We start from the raw sequence: 20,051 nt of genomic DNA, 5'->3' as shown, positions 1-20,051 counted from the left end.
TGTTCAGCCGCGTGATCGTGCATATGGACTTTCCTATCATGTCATTCATGTACGCCTCGTCTTTTCATGGCGGCAATAAGTTTCGGACTGCTATACAGATCGTTCGCCCTCATCAGATCCTTAGACGATGCTAACGGCTAACGTCGAGTATCTTGCGACGCTTCAACGGAAAAAAAGAACCTACTCAGCCAACCAACCAATCTTGATCTCTTTTCGAATTCTTGAACTGTACAGTAGCAGCTGAGCATCCTCCTGTCGATCTTTCAAGTCTCGGAAGGTTGGGAAAGGAGTGGCTACTCGACCTTTATCTCCCCCATTTGTCCTTCTAAAAGTACTTCCTCACATTTTGCGAAAACATCATAATCATAGTCGTGGTCAGTTCGTTCTTGGTGTGTAGACGGAACGGCTGTGCTCCCAGTGAGCTTTTTCCAATTATTTTCAGGCTATGCAAAACGTACCTGATCCTGGCGGATCGGCATACTTCTTAAGCTCCTGCTCCACTTCTTTTCCCTACCGGCTCTAACACTTGCCATGATCTGGGTTCTGGAGACCCGGTCTTTTCTGACAAGCCAAAACAACTGCAGCCGTTTTTCGATCGTCGCAGGATCATGAACGGATCGGAATAAATGGCCTAGCGCCCCAGCGTCCTCCATCGCAGAGTTAGAACCCTGCCCACCGAACGGCATCATCTGATTTGTCAGTCATGATCGCTTAGCTTGGTGCATTGTGAAAGGTCGACACACCGGATGGGCAGCATCCCCGATTAGAATGACTCTGCCATTGTACCATGTAGGTAGGGGTTCGTGAACATAGAGCGGCCAACACTTTACGTGCGAAGACCGGCTGCACAGCAGGTCAGCAAGTTGTTATGCCCAACGTACGTATGCAGGTATTGCAACATACGAAATAATCCGGACAATTCCTGGATTGAAGTGACCAAACTCCTTGAGCATGGAGTCCTTCATTGCTTAGGGCCCCCACCAATGAATTTAGCTTGCGGTGCAACCAGAAATGTCGATGGATTTCAACTTCTAGTCTTACCTTCGGTTTCCGTTTCTTCATGATCCGCTGGTCGTGTCGGATGAATGCCTACGAAGTTCTGGACTTCGCCGCTGGTGGCTTGATTAGCATGAGGATCTCGGTAGTGCGGTTCAACAGTGAGTAACCCACTCCCGACATGGATACCACACCACGTGACGTTCACTGATGGTCTCTTTCGCGTCGATGATGAGAGAAAGCCCTGGACTTCTAGCCTCGACTACCTGTGCAAGCTTTGCATCATCCTCCAGCATTGTTGTATCCATCAAGAACCTGAACGCGCTCAAGCCGCTAGCGGACACCTTGGTATCATGTGTCAAAACGGTGCCTCGCAAGACCGAATGAAGTCCATCAGCGCCTACAATCAGGTCTGCAGCATGACGTGAACCATCCTTTAGCGTAATTGAGCCATCTGTCGAAGCATCCACCACCTGTGCTCCCAGCCGAAGAGTGACTGGTTTCGAGCCTGGTGTATCTTCGCTAGTTGCCAAACGAAGGAGCTCGTTGTGCAGGTCCACGCGATGCACCGACCAAAGAGGAGCGCCGAACCTTTGCTCAGCCATGCTCAGGTCGAGACTGGCCACACGCCCCATCGAATCTCCGAGTATCGTGTCCCATTGTACCATTTTGCAGGCGCGGGCTCGCTCGAAGGAGAATCCGAGACTTGAAAGGACTCGACTACCATTTGGTGTCAAGACCAGCGCAGCACCCACCTCGCCCGTGAAGCTTGACCTTTCGAAGATCTAAACAGAGCAGTATCCACGATCAGTAGGAAGGACAACTCAGCTGGCCGCTAACCCAACCAGGATGAGCATCATCGTTTCTCTACCAACAAAAAGCCAAGAACAATAAAAATGCAATCTGCTCAACTCAATGACGACGGGCAAGAAAGAAACACTCGCAAATTCTTTGAACCTACCTCGACATCGTGTCCTGCTTGTCGCAGCGATGTAGCCGCGCACAGACCTCCAATACCTGCTCCGACGACAATCACTTTGAGAGGCATAAGTTTAAGGGACTTTGATAGAAACAACCTGATCACATGTATATAGAAGAAGAAAAGGGGTTGAGCCTGTCTGGTATAGTAAGACTGATTCAACCCTGTTCTCGTCGTCCTTCTCAGGCTTTTTATTCTTCATTGCTTACTTTTTGTGATGAGTGAGCGCCAAAGTCGCCGTGCATTGATTGGCTAATCTCCTCCAATGAGGATTCTCCATGTATGATGATGTGCTTGACTTCTGGGAGGCTTACTACTGCTACGTAGTTTCACTGGGCATGGGTTGGCCCCGGGCAGCGGGGATTGATTTCACCGCGACAATACTTACGCTAAAGCAAAGTCTGACTGCAGCGTACCTTAGACCTTAGGGATGCGCTGTAAGCTGACTCAACCGACTTGCAAGTTGCAATCGAATTTGTCCTCAGAAACTGACATGGTAAGACTTGGTAAGAACTGGTTCTATTAGAAGAGACAGATCTCGTGACTCTGTTCGAGCAACAAGAGCTAGTCTGTTGGTTGACTGGCGTGTTGCGATATCGAAAGGCTGTGCACTTACCGACAATCTTGACGACAAATTGTCTGCCTGCTCGTTTCTATTTTAATCAGCCGTCTCTGTGACGTTTTCCAAGAACCTTGAAGACTCGCAGCCTTGTAGCCTGGCACTGATAATACAATGCTTGCTCTTTGACTTCAAGTTCTCGGGGCTACGCCCATATAACGAGTGGCCATGACCCTCATCGTGAACCAGCCACTACTGTACAATATGGCAGATAATCAGGCAGACAATCCTGAACCGAGAGAAGGTACCAGTAATTCTGAAGTAGTTTCAGTCCGATCAAGGGCATCTAGTGTCATTTCGACCGGGACAAAATTCAGCATTTCCACCTTGCCGCAAGGGCATTTCCAGATTGACGATGTCCTCGAAGGCAACGCTGCCCGAACTACCTCCACTCGGCCTGGATCCATGTACAGCATCCGTTCCATTGCGCCCTCTCTACCCCCGTATGAAGACCAAGCACCCAGGCCAGCACCCATCCAAACCTACGCGCCAAGCGGCAACGACTCAGAGCAACCGCCAACTCCATCGACTGCCGACCCCGAAAATGCTCTCAGTATTCATTACGGCCGTGTCGTGCGCACCATCGACGAAAATCACGCCCGTCAGCTTGCCCGCATCTATGAGGCGCATGATCAACAGTTGAAAACCCATGTGCAAGAACTGGCCGCAACCCGAGAAGCCGTCGACCAAGCTTATCGAAAAGAATGGAAGGCCAACAATCGCGAAATAGAGCGCATTCGCGAAGACGCTGCTGCTAGCGTTGCTGAAATGCAGAAAACGCTAGATCGAGACTTAGAGAGAGGTAGGGAAGGGTGTGCTGCGAAAGTCGCTGCACTGGAAGAGCGAATTCAGTCGCTTTCTATTACTCATACCAAAAGTCTAGCGCGTATCCAGCAGGATGCTACTGACCAAGTTATTATGCTTCATGAGGAGTATCAGGCGACTATCGACAAGGCCAGGAACGCTATTGAGGACCTTTGGGAGGGAAGGTGGAACGATCGTACGAGACTTGCTGCTGAGGAGGCGCAGAGACGCGATCTGGAGAGAGATGCAGAGTGGCTCAGACTAATTGAGAATACGCATCCAGAGCTTCTGGATGAGATGAGGACTGCGATGGAAGCTTCTCGTGCGAAGAAGTAAGCCTTTGCCAACGTGGGCTTTACTGCGGACAGCTCCGACGACAGAAAACATCCGTCGTCTCAGGTTGTCTCTAAGCAAGTCTAGAGCTTTCGAGGTATGCTGAAAGTGTCTGGCCATCTCGTCATCAGTGGTTCTACCTTCGACGCTCCACCTGTCCACAAACTTTTGGAACCTGCGCGGGAATGTTGGACACCTAGCGTCTAATGATATTTATATACCGATGACCCCGTAGCCTTCAACTTTCACCACTCCGAGCCAACCGTGATTTCGGTTGTCATCTAGACTGCAAAAACGAAGATTCAATCTGAGCCAAACCTTGAAAACGTTCGAGGCAAAGTACAATGTCGCACTCTCTTCCTCCAAAGGCTCCTGCGGCCCCCGACTTGGGTTCAGTACCACTAACCTTAACACTAACAGATCCCCGATCAGCATCATCAGGGTCAATGCGATCAGGCCTAGGGTCTTCAGCTGTAGGACCATCTAGCTCAACGCATTCCATCCCAGCGCCACCAGCGACAAGATCTCCCTCGGGCGGAGCACCCTCATCTGCCCTCGCTGCCCAAATTAACTTGGGACTTCCCACCTTCGTCGACCTTGCCAAGCGCTTGGACCCGTGATTTGATGGCAGAGTTCCATGAGAAGAAGACGCAGCAGCGGGCTGCTCACACCCAGGAGACCCGTCATGTAAAGCAGACCTTTCGCGCGCAGGTGCTTCTGCACAGAGAACGAACTTTATGCCCATGAGCGCGAGCAAGCGATTCAAGTACGGGAGGAACATCAGGGAAGGAAAAGGCCTTGGTGCCGATAAGGAGTACTTCACCATCGAGAACGACTCAGGCAGCTGGACTGTGCCGAGCAGGGAGCAATTCAATGATCGTAAGATCAGGAAGAAAGTTGAAGGGAACAAAGGGTCTGGAAATGAGCTTTGAGAGCCAATGATTCCAGAGAGGAGCATCATGGTCCGACTGGGAAGCCCAGATACTGGAAGCAGCGCCATGGTGCCTGACCGGGATATGGCGGTGTGACAAGGTGGTCAAGCTTCAATGAGCGAAGACGATGGTCTCTAGGAGGACGCTTGGAGAGGGACGAGTAGGTACAGGCGTCTTGGGCAGCGTTACGTTCCTGACAAAATTTCTGTGAAAACTGACTACGTTTTCGAACGACATCGAACCGTCTATTCTTTCGCAACATGGGAGGCAGAACCCATGCATCGTGGACGGAGGGTTTCTCGTGCCCGTCTATTCTAGCATAAATGCCTGAAAACCAGTGAGTATGTGCGAGCGACGGGATGGATGTTGATAATACGTGGTGAGCCGCCGACTTCGATATCAGCCAGATCGAAACGAAGGAGCACACCCCCCCACCCCAACTCTTTTCTTCTCATCTCACAACGCAAAACACACCCCCCCAACCCTCCAACCTTCTTCCTCAATCAGCAGCAATCGTCCGCCCCAGGTATCCACTTTCCGCAAACCCAACGGCAAAGTATACCCGGTACCCTCCCTCGCTCACCTACCGCCGCGAGCCAGAATCCAAAAAAAAACCCCCCCTTTTCCGGACCGTCGCAACACCCGAAGCGACCAAGCCTGCCGAACCGATGCCTCCCGCGAGACGCTCGTTGGGACGGGATGCAGCGGTCTACGCATCGAGATGCTTGCGCGGAGTAAACGCGAGCGTGGGAGATTTCGCCGTGTGCGGTGGGTCTCGACATGGGAGTGTTGCGAGGATGGGGTACGTGAGCGGATTGGTGGGCATGAGGATGGCGGAACTGCTTGGGGGATAGTGGAAGAAGCGTACAGTTCACAAGATGGGGACCGGGCCCGAGACACAGGCACGAATGGTGTTTCTACGAATCTGGCGACCGTGATGGGGGGGAGGGGATGGGATTTGGGGAGCACGTTGAACGTTTGGTTGAGAGGTGTTGGGAGAGGGTCGGTGTCGTTCTGGAGTGGACGGTGTGCTTGTTCTTCAGAGTGGGTTGGGGCTTGAGGAGGAAGAGGGAGAGGGTTTGAGGATTGAAGAGGAGGAAAAGGGGGTCGGGGTTGGAGTGGGGGATATGGTGGGTGTGTTGGCGAGATATGAGGAACGGGTGGCTCGAGGTTCGTACAGAGGGTTATTGTCATCGAAGAAGGTGCATCGGAGGAAAATTTCCCGGTTTCATTCAGTCGCTTCTATGGGTATGGACGCTAATAGCATGCATTAATGATCAATTCAAGAAAAGTCTCTGGATGAGAGAATAGGTCGGCCCAGTGCCACGTCTCTACCCAAGGCTGGAAGGGTTCCACCATCATCGAGCTCTGTTGGAAAATGTCAGGTTGTCTCGCATCATGCGCAAAGAATGAGGATCATACCACAAAGATGGTTCGTAAAGCTGGTCCACCAGAGAAGGAAATGGACAGTCATGGGTATCGTAAACCGTCGAGAGGTATCTTAATGAGTCAGCATGCATTCCGATTATGCCAGGAGCGAGGGGAAATACCATTGAACCGCAGAAAACATATTGCGTCCCTCTTGGAGCGTTCTACTCCACCCCCTCCTCATCTTCCATTTCCTTCGCGACAGCAAGATTATCTTTCTGCTTTCGGTATGACAGCTCCCAGAGTGCGAGACCGATAGCGTTATGCCTTTCTTTGACAGAAGCATGTGCCTTTTCCACCTCTTCGAGAACTTTCGAAGCATCATTCACGATCGTCTTCTCTTCCTCCTTGCCGTTGGTGAAGCGGTTCTTAAGCACAACCCGCGTCTCAATGCTGCCGTTCCACGACTTTCTCCGTTGCGCTGTTGTCAATTGTGAGATTATAGACGGGCGAATATTCTCAATGGTATCGTATGTATGATCTGCGTCTGGATCTGCGTCTCCCTCCGGGCAGAGCTGCTCGATTTGCGGGTAGCTAACCCGGTAAGAACCCTCATATGTCGACCATGTGGGGCTCCTGAAATCCAGTTGAGAGCCCTCTTTGAAAATCATGGTCAAATCCAACTCAGAGAAAATATGACCGTCTCCGGAGCTGTCAGCCTTGTAGACATCTGCCAACCACCCGTCTGCGCTGTCGTAAACCGCCGACTCCCATCCTAGCATCGCACCGCTCGAGATGAGAGAAGTGATCCAAGGTACTCTCCTTTTGTAGCTGCTAGCCGGTTTGTTCTGAAGATTTTTGAGGCTGTCAATGAGAGCTTTCCCATCTGCGATGATCGTTTCGGAGCAATTTCTCTGGAATAGTAGTCCGTCATCGTCAATCATTGAAACAAGGGCAGTATCTTTCCTGCGAAGTGATATTTCTCGAAAATTCTGCAGTAGGACAACATAATCTTGGTTGCGCTGAAGGTCTTGATTCACACGAGAGATGTCATCGTGGACACTCTCACTGCGGATCCGAGAGGCGGTTGCGGCCTCTTTCTGTCTGCTGACTGCACTGATCATCTTCTTCCCAGACTCGAGTGCGAGAAGATCTTCGAAGCGGTCCCTCCAGTTGAGGTTTGGAAATTGTTGCTCCAGATTGAGGGGCGAATATTGACTACCAAGTATGTACCCTAAGGGCCACATGCGTGGGCTTGCAAAATAAGTAGCCACATGGAGTTTGGCGCCATCATACCATGACAAGTTTTTTGTCCAGCTATACTTGCCCGTCAGCATTGCGTTGGTGAGTCCGAAATCCAACGCCTAAAAGATAATTCAAGAACAAGCAAAAATATTTTGCACCTACAACGCGTCTCTCAAGACCTGTGAAAGAGGTCTCATGCAAAAGGAAAGGACTGCAAAGTTACATACTCTTCTGCCCAAGAAGCAGGGGCTCCGCATTTATCACAATTGCCTTCGGGTGGAGTCCAGCCCGTAGATTCAGAGCTTGGAGTAGACGCCATTGTCAAGAGCAGTGCACACGGTAAACACTGACTTGGTCTATCTAAGTTTTAATAGAAATGCTGTCATGTTATGGTGCAAAAGTGTGGTATTGGAATATGCATTTTATCACTGCAAGAGATGAACTTGAGCAAACACAAACAGATGAAAGGTAGCGTGAACTGGCAGACGAGAACCTACCATGCGGCCCCTCCCGCCCCTTTACCGTATCGAGGACAGAGCATCGTCGAAATACCAATATCTGCACGTCCGCCGATCAGTCTTGTTGTTGGAGATGTGTGGAAAGAACAAGAATGACCACGGCTCGTGTGGGTAGAAGAGGATGTAGATTTCTATGGAGGCAGGATCCCGAGGATTCCCTAAGGATCTAGTCAAGTAAACTATACTATATAAAGCTAGAAAGAATAACCCCGCAGGAAGCACCTTCCGACTACTACGGAACAACAAGAAAGAGCCCCAGCGACTATGAAGCTATATACAAATATAGATAAAAGCTGCTTCTGTAGTAAACAAAGCCGTAGCATAGTATAGCATCTAAAGAAAAGAATAAAACAAAGCCACTATTCCTAAAGCCTTCCGCAAGCGTATATACTTCTAAGAAAACATAAGCTTCCGGGAAAGCATAAACTTTCAAGAAAGCATAAACTTCTTCGCCGAGAAAGTATAGGTTCTAAGACTTTCTATAAAAAGCATATATCTTTAGAAAAGCTTCTAGCGGCGATATCGAGTAGTTTACTATTATAGTAATAAGGGGATAATAGAATTTAAAAGATAGTCTATACGAGTAACGAATTTCTTGAGATAATTTCTATAAAATATATATCTAATTTTTCGGTTATTGAGTTATATAAGTATAAAGAATCTTCTATAAAATCTATTATATCTACTTATTCGAAACGAATCTCTTTAGCGAGTCTCTAGCTTTTCTATATTTTTCTAGTATAATATAATTAGATCGTTAATATAATGCGTAACTTGCTTAATCTCTTTATTATATCGGAAAGTTATATCTTTCTTCTACTAATTTAAACGTTATCTAATCATATTATAAAGATCCGCCCGATAAATAAGATATTATTATACGATTTAAGTATAATTAATTAAATTCTTTAGCTAAGTTATCTAAGTAGGAATATTATATTTAAAAAGTATACGTAAGGTAGATATACTAGTAGAAGCTTTTAATAGCAATCTAAAAAGAATACTAATAGAAGAGATTTTTAAGTATTTAATAACTCGTATATTAATTAAACTTCTAGTCTTTAGTAGACGCTGATCTTATTTTAATTTAGTATAAAGGGAATCCTTATAAAGTACTACTTTTAGTAGTTTATTATAGATTTCGATTATTTCTATACTCTTAAAAGTATTAGAAGAGCTATACGTGATAATAATATCTTCGAATCTTAAGAATTCTTTTAACTTATTATTAAAGAAATACTAATCGCGATCGAGATAATAGATATAAGACTTTTTATATATAGTAAAGAATAATTTAAGATATTAGATAATATTCTTTATATTAATAGATATAGTAGTAAAGAAAATCGTAAATCTACTTATATAGTAGATCTTTACGAGTATAAATATCGATCCTATTTTAATAGTTTTAAGTGGGCTTATAAAATTTATTTTTATAAGCTAGAAAGGGTATATAACTTTAATAAAATATAAAAGTTAAGATTTGATAGTAGGTCTATATTTAATATACTTAAGATACCTAGTAATATATTTCTTAATATTTTATACTTTCCTAGGTTAGTAGTAGTTATATAATCTTGCTAGGGTATTAGTCTTAGTCTAATAACCGCTTTTATTATAAACTTCTCGTAGTATTATAAATATCTTTTCTTTCGATATATAAGATAAATATACGCCTTCTCGAAAGATTTATAGAATATATTATATTATCTAATATTTAAAAGCTTTTTAAAGTAGCGTAGTAGTAAAAGCCGAAGATTCTACGGTAAGGAATTTATAGATTTCGTCGAATTAGATACTATTATGATAAGCTTTAATCTAAATCTTAACGTTCTTATCGATCTTATTAAAGGCTTTTATAAATAATTTTATAATTTTTATAGTAGAAATAGCTTTTAGCGAGAAAGAAGAAATATTATATAGCGTGCCCCTATTAATAACTTTAAGTTATTCCGATTTAATGAGTACTACTAGAAATAAATCGAATTTACTCTTATTATTCTTTTAGATTTATTTCGAATTATAATTTTTTAGTTTCTATTATACTCGTATAATTATAATATTCTTTAAGTATTTAATATTAAATAAGATTCTCGATAAGTTATTAATAGCTTTATTTCTAGACTTAGATATATATTAAATAGTAAGATTTAAACGATGAAGTCTATTAGCCTAATACTTATAGATTCCCTTATAAAGATCTAAGTCGAGAAAGTGCGTAAGAGGCTTATAATTAGTGTGTATTATAGTAAATTAATATAAGTGCTTATATAAGTAGTTATACTTCTTATAGAACGTGATAATAGCGTAGAGTTCTCGCTTATAAGTAGGGTACTTCTTTTAAGTGGGATTAAAGGTAAACGAATCGTATAAGATAGATACTTTCTTATTCTTTTCTATTACGAAAGACTTCTAAGATTATAAAGCTTTTAATAGAATAGCTTCTTATAGTATAAGAATATAATACTATATAATAGTATATTTAGCTATAAAATTGGAAGTATTAATATATATATAAACGATTCAACTTAAGTTAATATCGTATATGTTAATTCTTATAATATATTTAATATATAAAATCTCGAAGGATAGCTATTCTACTTAAATTTATCGCTATTCTATCTTTTCTATAAATCTAAAAAGAAATCTCGCGATTTCCGTGAAGTTCTTTACTTACCGACGCATAATATTAATAGTTTCTTAGAAATCTTAAACTTCTAATTAATCTAATAATATAGACTATTTAGCTACTTTAATAATCTATTTCTTAAGAATATAAATATATTCTTTAATAATATAAGTTATATTAAGAATCTTAATTAATAATATAAATAATTATAGTTTCTTAAAGAATAAGAGTAATTTAATTTATTTAATTTTAGAAAAGAAGTAATACTATAGAAAGGAAAATAGATTCTCGAAGTTATAGAAGCTATTAAAAAACTCGTTTATATAAAATATAAGAGACGATAAAATCTTAGAATTCGATGAATATAATAAGAAAGATTTTAAAGAAATAGAATTAAATATTTTATAAGCTAGCTCTATTATAGTAAAGCCTATAGATTATAACTCCTACTATATCCTCGTAGACTGTACTTAATCGATATCTGAAATAGTGAAAGTAAAATAATATTTATTATTAGAATATAGAGGTATTATAAGATATACGTATTTTAAATTAGTTGAAAATAAGTATTTATAACGTAAATTAAATAGATAATTATAAACTTTTAAGCTTAGCTCGAGATAAGCTTCTAAAAGAAGCTTCGTAATATAAAAATAATTAAAAGTTATTTAGAGCTCGTTAGTAGATTTCGAATTCTCGATTTTATCTATTATAATAGCTCGTATATTCTATAAAAATATATATCTATTTATAGACTTAGTAAGTTTATAGATATTATCTTTAAGATCGTTCTAAATAAGCTTTTTTAACTATTATTCTATATAAGAAAGCTAGTATTTCTAAGATTTCGAGAAAGTAGACTTTATACTAGATATAATATATACTTAATATATAATAAGATTTATATAAGATAAATCTCTTAGATCTTTTCTATTAAGATATTTATATTAATATAGTAATTATAATATTTATAATCTCTACTCTATTATAGTAATAAGTAATTTAAAAATTAATCTTAATTCTAGCTTATTAGCTTATTCTTTAAGTTCTAATAATAAGAAATACTATAAAAGACTTTAGCGAATTATCTTTTTAGTAGAAAATACTTATTTAAGAAATATCTATAGAAATAATAGTATTAATATTTTTAAAGTATTAAAGACTTCGATAGACTAATCTAAAAAGCTTATAATAATTATTTACTTTAATAAAGAAAAAGAATTAAGAACTTTAAAAATAATAATAGAAGTACTTAAGGGGCTTAAATTCTTAAGATAAATTTCTACGAGTTCTAGTAATTTAATATTTTACTTAAGATAAACTTAATTTACTAAAAATTCTAACGCTTAATCTCTTTAATATCTAATAAATTATTCTTAGAATTAAAAGAACTATTAGATTTTAAAGAATTAATTTTCTTAAAAAAAGTCTTTAGCTTATCTTACTTGATAGCCTTCGAGATAATTATAATGAACTTAAGATATATTAATAAATTATAATCTTTATAAAAAATCATTTTCAGATCCACGATTCTTCGGACTTTTTTATCTTTTAATTTATCTTCTAGGAAAATAATAGAAAGATAAATCGAAATGAAAGTATTTATAGTTTAAAGCTATGGAATTTTAAGGATTAGACTAAGATATTTAGATCTCTTTAATTCTATAATAAATATAACTTTCGAAGCTATAAAGTATCGAATATTTCTTTAAATTTCTTTTATACTAATTATAAGCTATACTTAATATTCTAATATAATATTATAATAATTCGTCGTATATATAAAAAGACTTTTAAATTTAATTTTTGAAAGTAGATAAAGATATAGGCCTAGAAGGCGTATTAGTCTAGAAGATATTATATTTATATCGAAATCTTAATTTATCTAAGTATAAGATTTCTCGAGACTAACGTCGAATTTATTCTATTTTCTTATAATAATAAGAATATAAAATGCTTTATTTATATTTATAAGAGAGTTTAGAAAGTATATATGCTTCTTAGCTTTTATAGTAGAAATATTAATTTAAAATATGAATACTAACGTAGTAGAGTTCTCTAAAGTTTACTAAGAAGGCTAAGATATAGATACTTAAGGTGCTAATATAGAAGAAAATATCGATATAGATTAATAGGCTTACGAATATCTTAAAGGTAATATAGATATCTATAAAATTTATTAAATAAAAGTAGATTAAAAGTTAATTAAAGGTGCTTATATAGTATTTGTAATAGGCTTTAAAGTTTATTTCTTAGAAACTCGAGTATAAAGGCGCTTTAACTTTTTATATATAGTAGATAATTATACTATAAGATTTATTATACTTATATTAATTTTAATATTTTTAAATATATATTAAATTAATATAGAAGAATTATATTCTAATCTATTAAATAGATCTATTAAAGATTAAGATTCTACTTTCTTATTAACTCGCTTTTTATCTTTATATTTAAGACGCTTTTCTTTTAAAATAATCTAAAATAGATATAACTAGTTTTAGAAAGAAGATCTTTAATCTATAGTTATCGAAGACTACTATAAATCTATTTAGATAAAAACTTATAATAAGTAGAAAGAAGTATTAGAATTTAGATTAATATTAGACTACTTCTATTAATACTAGATATCTAAAACTATTATAATATAAATTACTATAGTTAAATAAGTATTAATTAAGACTTCTTAGATTACTTTTCTTATTATTATTAAGATATTAATATTGATACTAATACTAGTATTAATACTTCTTCTATATAAGTTTATTTATTAAATTCTAATTCTTTATCGAGAAAAGCTTCGGCGGTTTTTATATTAGCGAAATAAGATTAATTTAGCTCTATTACTTCGAACTACACTAAATTAGAATAAGAAGAAATATAAGAATTTATAAAGCTTAAAGATATTACTTAACTCGATCTAGCTAAAGAAGAAGAAGAAGAAGAAGTTATAAAAGGCTTCGGCGAAGAAGTAGTCTTATAGAATCTAGAAGATTTATTAAACTCTTCGAATTTAACGAAAGTAAAGTTTAATTATAAATTATTCTCGAAAATAAATATTTTTAGATATAACTATTTCTAAATAGATAGTAAAGTATTCTTATAATAAGAAGAGATATAATTTTTAATACTATACTTAATATATAGCTAATTATCTTTTTTATAAGACTAATAGATTATATTATTAATATAAGAGTTTTTCGAAGTATTACGCTTAAGTATATCTTTTAGAATAAATTAATAGTTATAGAAGCGATTATTAGCTATAAAATTCGAAGGTTCGCTTTTATTAGCGTTTTCTTTATTAAGATTTTAAGCTAAAATTAAAGTTAAAGTAGAAGCTAGAACTTTATATAAAGAATAATAATACTCTAAAAGTTAGAATTATATAAAATATTAAGATCTCGCGAAAGCCTCTAATAGCTACTTTAGTGAATCTATATAAAAGAATTAAGACTAATAATGTAAGGGCCTTAGAGCTTTAATAGCTTAATAAGAAGTAAGTAAGAAAGCTATCTACTACTTCGGTAAATTTTATTTCATAAGAGATTTATAGAACTATAGTTAATTAAATCTTAATTCTTTATCTAAAAGCTTCTAAATTTCGACGTTAATACGTTATACTTCTTTCGCGAGATTATAGATTATATATAGAGATCTATTAGAAGATATTATACCTCTTATTACTTTTTTTTAAATCTCTTAATTATTTAATTCTCTAATAAAGATATAAAGAATAATATCGAGTATAGTAGATTTAAGAAGATTAAAGATAGTATTAAGAGTAATAGCGAGTTTATTTTTAATTTTAACTCTTTATATTAAATTAATAATACGCTTAAAGTAGAAAGTAAGAAATTTTTTAAGATGTTAATATAGGTCTATAATCTCGATATTAAACGAGATTATACTTACTTTTATAGCTTTTAAAAGAAACTTCTTATAGAATATAGCTCGAAACTACTAAATTATTTATTAGAAATTAATATTCTCTACTTCGATAAAAAGTCGAATAGCTTTTAAATAATTTTCTAATTACTCGAAAGTATCGTTGATAAGAAGTATATTAAGATATCTTAGATACTTAATTAAGAGAAAACGATCTTTTTTATCTTAGTAATTCTTTATATCGAAGTTAAACTTTTAAAGTTACTTTAATACTAATATACTAATAATCTTAGAGAAGTTATTATATATAGTAAATATAGAATAAGATATAATTGCTTTTATAGTATTATTAGAAAGAGTATTAAACTATATAAGAGCTTTAGACTAATCTAAAGAAGGCGTGCTTCGATAAGATTCTAATAACGAGACTATAAAATTCGTAGAACTATTATTAAGAGGAATTCTCGAGAAGTTTAAGACGTTAAGACGATAGTAATAAGTTAATTCCTCGAGGAGATTTTTAATACTCGCTAGAATAATAGTATTATAACTTACTTGCTTTCGTAATAATAAGAGAGTTTTAATAAGTAATAATAATAACTAGAGAATTAAGTTAGGTGATAACAACTTCTTAAGATACTTACTAAAGACTTTTTAAGTCTTAAGAAATAGTTTAATAGATATAAGAGGCTTTCTAGACTGAATGACTTAAGAAAGTACTTTCGTAGTGAGATTTTCAGTGAGGGATTTAGTGGAAAAAAAATGAATAACGATAGATTACAGCCGGGTAGACTAAATAAAGATTCTAAAAACACGCAAGAATGATAATAAAGAAGATTCTACTTTAGGGCCACAAAAAGATCCGGGTAAGAACCTCCAAAGAATAAGAATAACCACGGCTCGTGTGGGTAGAAGAGGATGTAGATTCTATGGAGGCAGGATTCCGAGGATTCCCTAAGGATCTAGCCAAGCAAACTATACTATATTTATGAATTGCAAATTAAATAAGAATGCTTGGCAAAGCTGATTCAGCTCCGCCTCCGACTTTTTGTTAGCGCCATTCATAGAAAATTGTAGAGAACGTACTTGCCACTCTTGTATCAGCCCACTTTATATTTTTGAAGCTTCTGTATAGCCTAAACACGAATACGGTAATGTTGCAATGCCTCGAAATATCGTCAATTCTCGTCAGACGGCCAAGATGGAGAGAGATTTATTAGTATGCTTATGCTCTGGAACGATTAGGTTAGAGAGAAGGTTATAGAGAAGGTGAAGGATTTTAATTAATATTACGTAGTATTTCATTGTAATTACTCTATTATCTCCATAGTCAAATACTCCAAATCTCGTTTAAATGCCTCAATTTCGCCGTAGCCTGCAGTGCTCTACTTGAAATGCTCCACCGCAAATCTATCACAGCTACTAACATCGATTACATGCTTTCGCTCTTATCGATACGCTGTCGATACACTGGAACAGGCATCCGCAGCTACGGCTTTAGATCGCCAATGGGATTCGAGTAAGAGTTGGGTATGCTGGCGTACAGAGGGATCCTTTCTAAATGGTGGCATCGCGTCCGGAGTAATCTTAAGGGCTGGCGATGTGGCTATTACACGCCTAAGTTAGAGGTAAAACACCAGAAAAAGCGTGTATACCCACTAGCTTCGATATCACGAATGTCTAACTGAGGTAGCAGACGACAGTAGCTATTGCAAGAGTGGCAAGTACGTTCTCTACAATCTTTTATGAATGACGCTAACAAAAAGTCGGAGGCGGAGCTGAATCAGCTTTGCCAAGCATTCTTATTTAATTTGCAATTCATAAATAAAGCTAGAAAGAACGACCCCGCAGGAAGCACCTTCCGACTTGTAGGGAAGCGGTCATACGCTTTCAAGCCTACAACTAGTATAAGTTACTGTTTAGTGACGGACTACTAGTGATCACCTTTTGGTCTAGTCGTAACGGTTAGCAAAACCCGTCCCGCTTCTGTTGGGGGTATTTAGTTCGTATTAGGTTCGATTCCTAATGGCGCTGGTACAATGGTGTTGCGGTGCTTCTTATTTTCTAGTCTAGTATCTGTTGTTGGAGGTATTTGTTTGGCGGAGATATTGAGTTCGTATTAGGTTCGATTCCTAATGGCGCTGGTACAATGGTGTTGCGATGCTTCTTATTTTCTGTATCATCATTGCAATTTGCAAAAGCACAGGACATGTCTTACTACCCGAGTACACAACATAGAACTGGACTGGAGCCTTGTAAAGCCTGCCAAAGTCAAACGGTCAATAAATTCCGATAATTTGGCCCATGAATAACAGATGAATGCAAACCTGAGACACAGGATTGGAGACAAGTGGAGATGTTTGATTCTATCCCGCTCACTCTGATTCAGCACGGTCCTGAAACTTCACAAAGTACATACATACTACACCAGACATATAACCTACCCGATGGTGGAACTACCGCTGCAACAAACGAGGCACATACAATTCAACAAAGGCTGGTTCCAACATTCAGGCAGTGCGACGAACAGTGAAGTTGCGCCGCCGGGGACCATTGATTTACCGCTGTTCCTCTTCACCTTCAATTGGATGCCGCTGGTCAGATCCTTGCCCGCTTGAGGCTGACTATAATCAACGGCATTCCTCGACACCTTATCCTGGAATTTGGAAGCTTTGTCGCTCGGACCTCCGTTGGCTAAGTCGCAGAGAAATGCCATGATGGCTGAGAGATACTGTGAGCGTAGCGCTGTAATGATTGAAGACTATGGACAGCATCCATGGTCTCTAAGACTGTTGCGTTGCGGAGTCGAAAAATGCGAACGAGATTAGATCCAGGGGGTGATGGATAGGCAGACTGAAGAAACTGCGACAGTTATGGGTGATGCTGATGGCACCAATCTGTGCTAAGGATCCCCAACGCTGTGATCAATTCGCTCGTTTTACAATTTTAGCAAACATTCTGCAAAAACCAGAGGTTGTACGGTAGACAAGTGTTGCAGGTGGATTGTAGCTCATCTGAACGATCGTAAATTCCTGAAGCTCCAAAGTTTCATTCACAAGGAGACTCATCGCTTCGCCATCCATGAACCCATGAACATAGCACTCGCCGACAAAAGACCAGCTTTCGCCGACTGGGCGGAGAATGTAGAAAACGTGGCCTCCAAGGAGGAGACAAATCTCATCGCCAGGCCGAGTTTCCCCCGGAGCCAAGCACATGTAGCCGTTTTCTGACAAGACAAAACTCCTACCAACTGTTGCGAAAAGAAGAGAGCCCCATTCAAGTCGCCGCTGGGGTGATGCGGGTTGCTCTGTGTAGTCTTTTATAGAACGCCAGAAACTCCAATTAACACTGTAGCCTCGCTCCCTCAGAGGTCCTTTCTTGGCAACGTCGGCCACGATGGTACGGCTGAAAGCCTCAAGAATTGTCTCGCAAGTTGGTTCGTAAACACCTTGGAGGTTCTCCGGCTCCCATCCCCTTATGACGTCGCTCTCGGAGTCGCGATGTGCATCTTGGTAGTATGGAAGACCGGTGGCCACAGCCTTGCCTATGCAGAATCCTTCAGTAACGAGCTTCGGTTTTTGAAGTTTTGAGAAGGATAGATGACGTTTCTGAGACGTAACATCAGCACTAGAGGAGTAAATCCTTTTCGCTGCGGGATCTGAAGCGCAGATACTTGGTCTGTGCTTTGAAAGATAGGCGAAAGGATGTCTAACGCTAGGATCGCGCCAGTTCGGGACCCACGACGGTAAGTCAAGGTCCCGCGAGGAAGGATTGCAATAGCCCAAACATTCAAGAGAACCTCGATGCAATACGCAATGTTCAGCCACTTTGAGGTAAACAGTCGGGAGATCTAGAACGTAATCGCAAACCAAGATATCCGTCAAGGCTTCGGTGACTAAACCCAGCAATGCATATACCTTGTCCCTTGGGTCTGTAGCCTTGTAGTGTCGATAATTGGCAAGCGTTCCTAGGAGATCTGCTTGATACTTCCCACCCCCAATCAATCTTTGAAGATGATCCAAATTGAAGAGCCCGCGCATAGAGGTCGTGCCGAGAGCACCAGTGTTTGGGAAATACACTTTCAGATCCGGTCTTTGAATGGCATGAGAAAGAAATTTGGCCGCAGCAATAAAACTCCACCAATCGATCTTAGAGTCTCCACACTGGATAGTCTTCGTTTTGACGGGTGCCGCCGCCTCTTGAACCGTCCATACCCGTTCGAACCAATCCCGAGTAATCAGGGATCTGAACGCTTCTACAGGTGTAGTATCAAATTTGGAGTTGCACTCATCCAAAAGAGTTGACAGATCAGCTGGACTCTTACTCCGAAACTCCGACTCAACATCACTGAGATTGAGCCCCTGATCTGACCAGTATGCTGAGATTGTGGATGCTAGCGCTAGCGCTGAGGCGCTTCCATCTCCTTCGGGCCCAAGCCAAATCAGGACTCCTATGGACCGCCCATATATCTGCTGCATTTTTCGGACTTGGGCGCTCTTCTCCGCAATGTCTAGCTGGTTAATGCATATAGCGTCAATCCAAAATGTGCGAGTCTCCTCATGTGAGCGCAAATGTTGCAGGGCTTCATACAGACTTTGCGTAACACCCATCTCTGTTTGGTCTATGAATATTTTGTAGCTTTTTGAGTGTTTGCCCCAGACGTACGACAGTGCACAATATGGCGGAGGCTTATCAAGATTTATCGCCCTTACTTCGCACTGAATCGGCGATGAATGATCTCCTGGTAGTATATTGACCACTCTAGTCATGTTCAACAATGGTTGTAACTGTGTGTACTTGAAAAACCCTTGTGATGCCATCTCGGCCGAAGATTGGGCCAATAGTGCGTAGTGTCTTTGCTGGAATAATCGATGACAGATCTGTTAGGGCTGAACTCTTAGGTAGCAGTCCAAGGTACGAGTAGATAGTAAAATCAAGTGGTGGTCGCCTCGCGACCAGGCGGCGGAAATCTTCCGCTACGCATAACATCCGGTTAGGGCGGAAGCATGGAGGACAGCAGTGCCAATGTCTCGTGTACGAGTATGAGCTTGAAGATGACGAACCTAACTCTTGGCTCATCTCTCTGCTGAAGGGTTTTGCACATATTCAGTCGTTTTGAAAGATTGGTCGACGTTTCGCTAAGCGTCAGAGAATCTCGAACCGGGTGGATTAGAAACGTCGCTCTCGACCATGGGACAGAATACTTCGGGAACGATATCCAGGTCGGAATCACGGTTCCATAATCTGTTCTCTACCTGTGCACCCCCTCTGCCAGAGATTGAGCAACCAAACATTTTCAGCTTGTACAATATAGCTTGAAGATCCTGCTTGACGCTGCCAGTCCGTCAATGGTCACAATCAAGAGACATTGCAAACCTCAGAGGCAACTTTGATCCTAGGCGGGAGATCGACGCGCTCGTATCATTGATCATTGTGCGAGTCCCTGGACTCTACGTGTCGGATTGTAGTGTACACGAAGAGCACATTGGAGAGCTCATATCACGCCATGACAAGGTCTCCACAAAGGCAAAGATAGGGTAATAAGAGAGAGGCACGCAACACTGAAGGAATAGCAGAAACATAGACATCAAACATTCAAGGGGTTCGAACAGCAAAGTGGGGAGGAGTGATGATCTGTCATGGACGAATTGATCTCCCTTGTGAAACATGTCATGTAGAGGAAGATGGCATTCTCCTTGCCACGAGAATCCTTTGGCCACCTCACAAAGGGATAGATAGA

The 20,051-nt window shown here is 39.6% G+C and overlaps 6 protein-coding genes across 6 annotated transcripts; 1 reads left to right on the top strand and 5 right to left on the bottom strand.

Moving 5' to 3' along the window:
* Positions 1-325: 325 nt before the first annotated feature.
* HO173_013376 (uncharacterized protein) lies at positions 326-653 on the bottom strand (the record flags this gene model as incomplete). Its single annotated transcript, XM_037315196.1, has 2 exons — positions 326-406; positions 459-653. The coding sequence occupies 2 exons, from the start codon at positions 651-653 to the stop codon at positions 326-328; spliced, it is 276 nt and encodes a 91-aa protein (XP_037157928.1).
* A 213-nt stretch (positions 654-866) lies between these two features.
* Positions 867-1,664, bottom strand: HO173_013375 (uncharacterized protein; the record flags this gene model as incomplete). The annotated part of the gene is made up of 3 exons (XM_037315195.1): positions 867-967; positions 1,042-1,112; positions 1,171-1,664. The coding sequence occupies 3 exons, from the start codon at positions 1,662-1,664 to the stop codon at positions 867-869; spliced, it is 666 nt and encodes a 221-aa protein (XP_037157927.1).
* A 1,098-nt stretch (positions 1,665-2,762) lies between these two features.
* Positions 2,763-3,734, top strand: HO173_013374 (uncharacterized protein; the record flags this gene model as incomplete). Its single annotated transcript, XM_037315194.1, has 1 exon — positions 2,763-3,734. The coding sequence occupies one exon, from the start codon at positions 2,763-2,765 to the stop codon at positions 3,732-3,734; it is 972 nt and encodes a 323-aa protein (XP_037157926.1).
* Positions 3,735-4,008: 274 nt separating this feature from the next.
* HO173_013373 (uncharacterized protein) lies at positions 4,009-6,137 on the bottom strand (the record flags this gene model as incomplete). The annotated part of the gene is made up of 2 exons (XM_037315193.1): positions 4,009-4,448; positions 6,086-6,137. 2 exons carry the CDS (start codon positions 6,135-6,137, stop codon positions 4,009-4,011), a joined length of 492 nt encoding a protein of 163 aa, XP_037157925.1.
* Positions 6,138-6,255: 118 nt separating this feature from the next.
* HO173_013372 (uncharacterized protein) lies at positions 6,256-7,595 on the bottom strand (the record flags this gene model as incomplete). Its single annotated transcript, XM_037315192.1, has 2 exons — positions 6,256-7,348; positions 7,504-7,595. The coding sequence occupies 2 exons, from the start codon at positions 7,593-7,595 to the stop codon at positions 6,256-6,258; spliced, it is 1,185 nt and encodes a 394-aa protein (XP_037157924.1).
* Positions 7,596-17,235: 9,640 nt separating this feature from the next.
* Positions 17,236-18,921, bottom strand: HO173_013371 (uncharacterized protein; the record flags this gene model as incomplete). The annotated part of the gene is made up of 1 exon (XM_037315191.1): positions 17,236-18,921. One exon carries the CDS (start codon positions 18,919-18,921, stop codon positions 17,236-17,238), a length of 1,686 nt encoding a protein of 561 aa, XP_037157923.1.
* Positions 18,922-20,051: the final 1,130 nt, after the last annotated feature.

Source organism: Letharia columbiana (assembly GCF_014066305.1).
Source record: "Letharia columbiana isolate WasteWater2 chromosome Unknown xpSc0000117_s0, whole genome shotgun sequence".
In the NCBI taxonomy this organism is placed as follows: Eukaryota; Fungi; Ascomycota; class Lecanoromycetes; order Lecanorales; family Parmeliaceae; genus Letharia; species Letharia columbiana.
The sequence above is the reverse complement of the archived record's forward strand: the minus strand, read 5'-3'. Positions and strand labels throughout refer to the sequence as shown.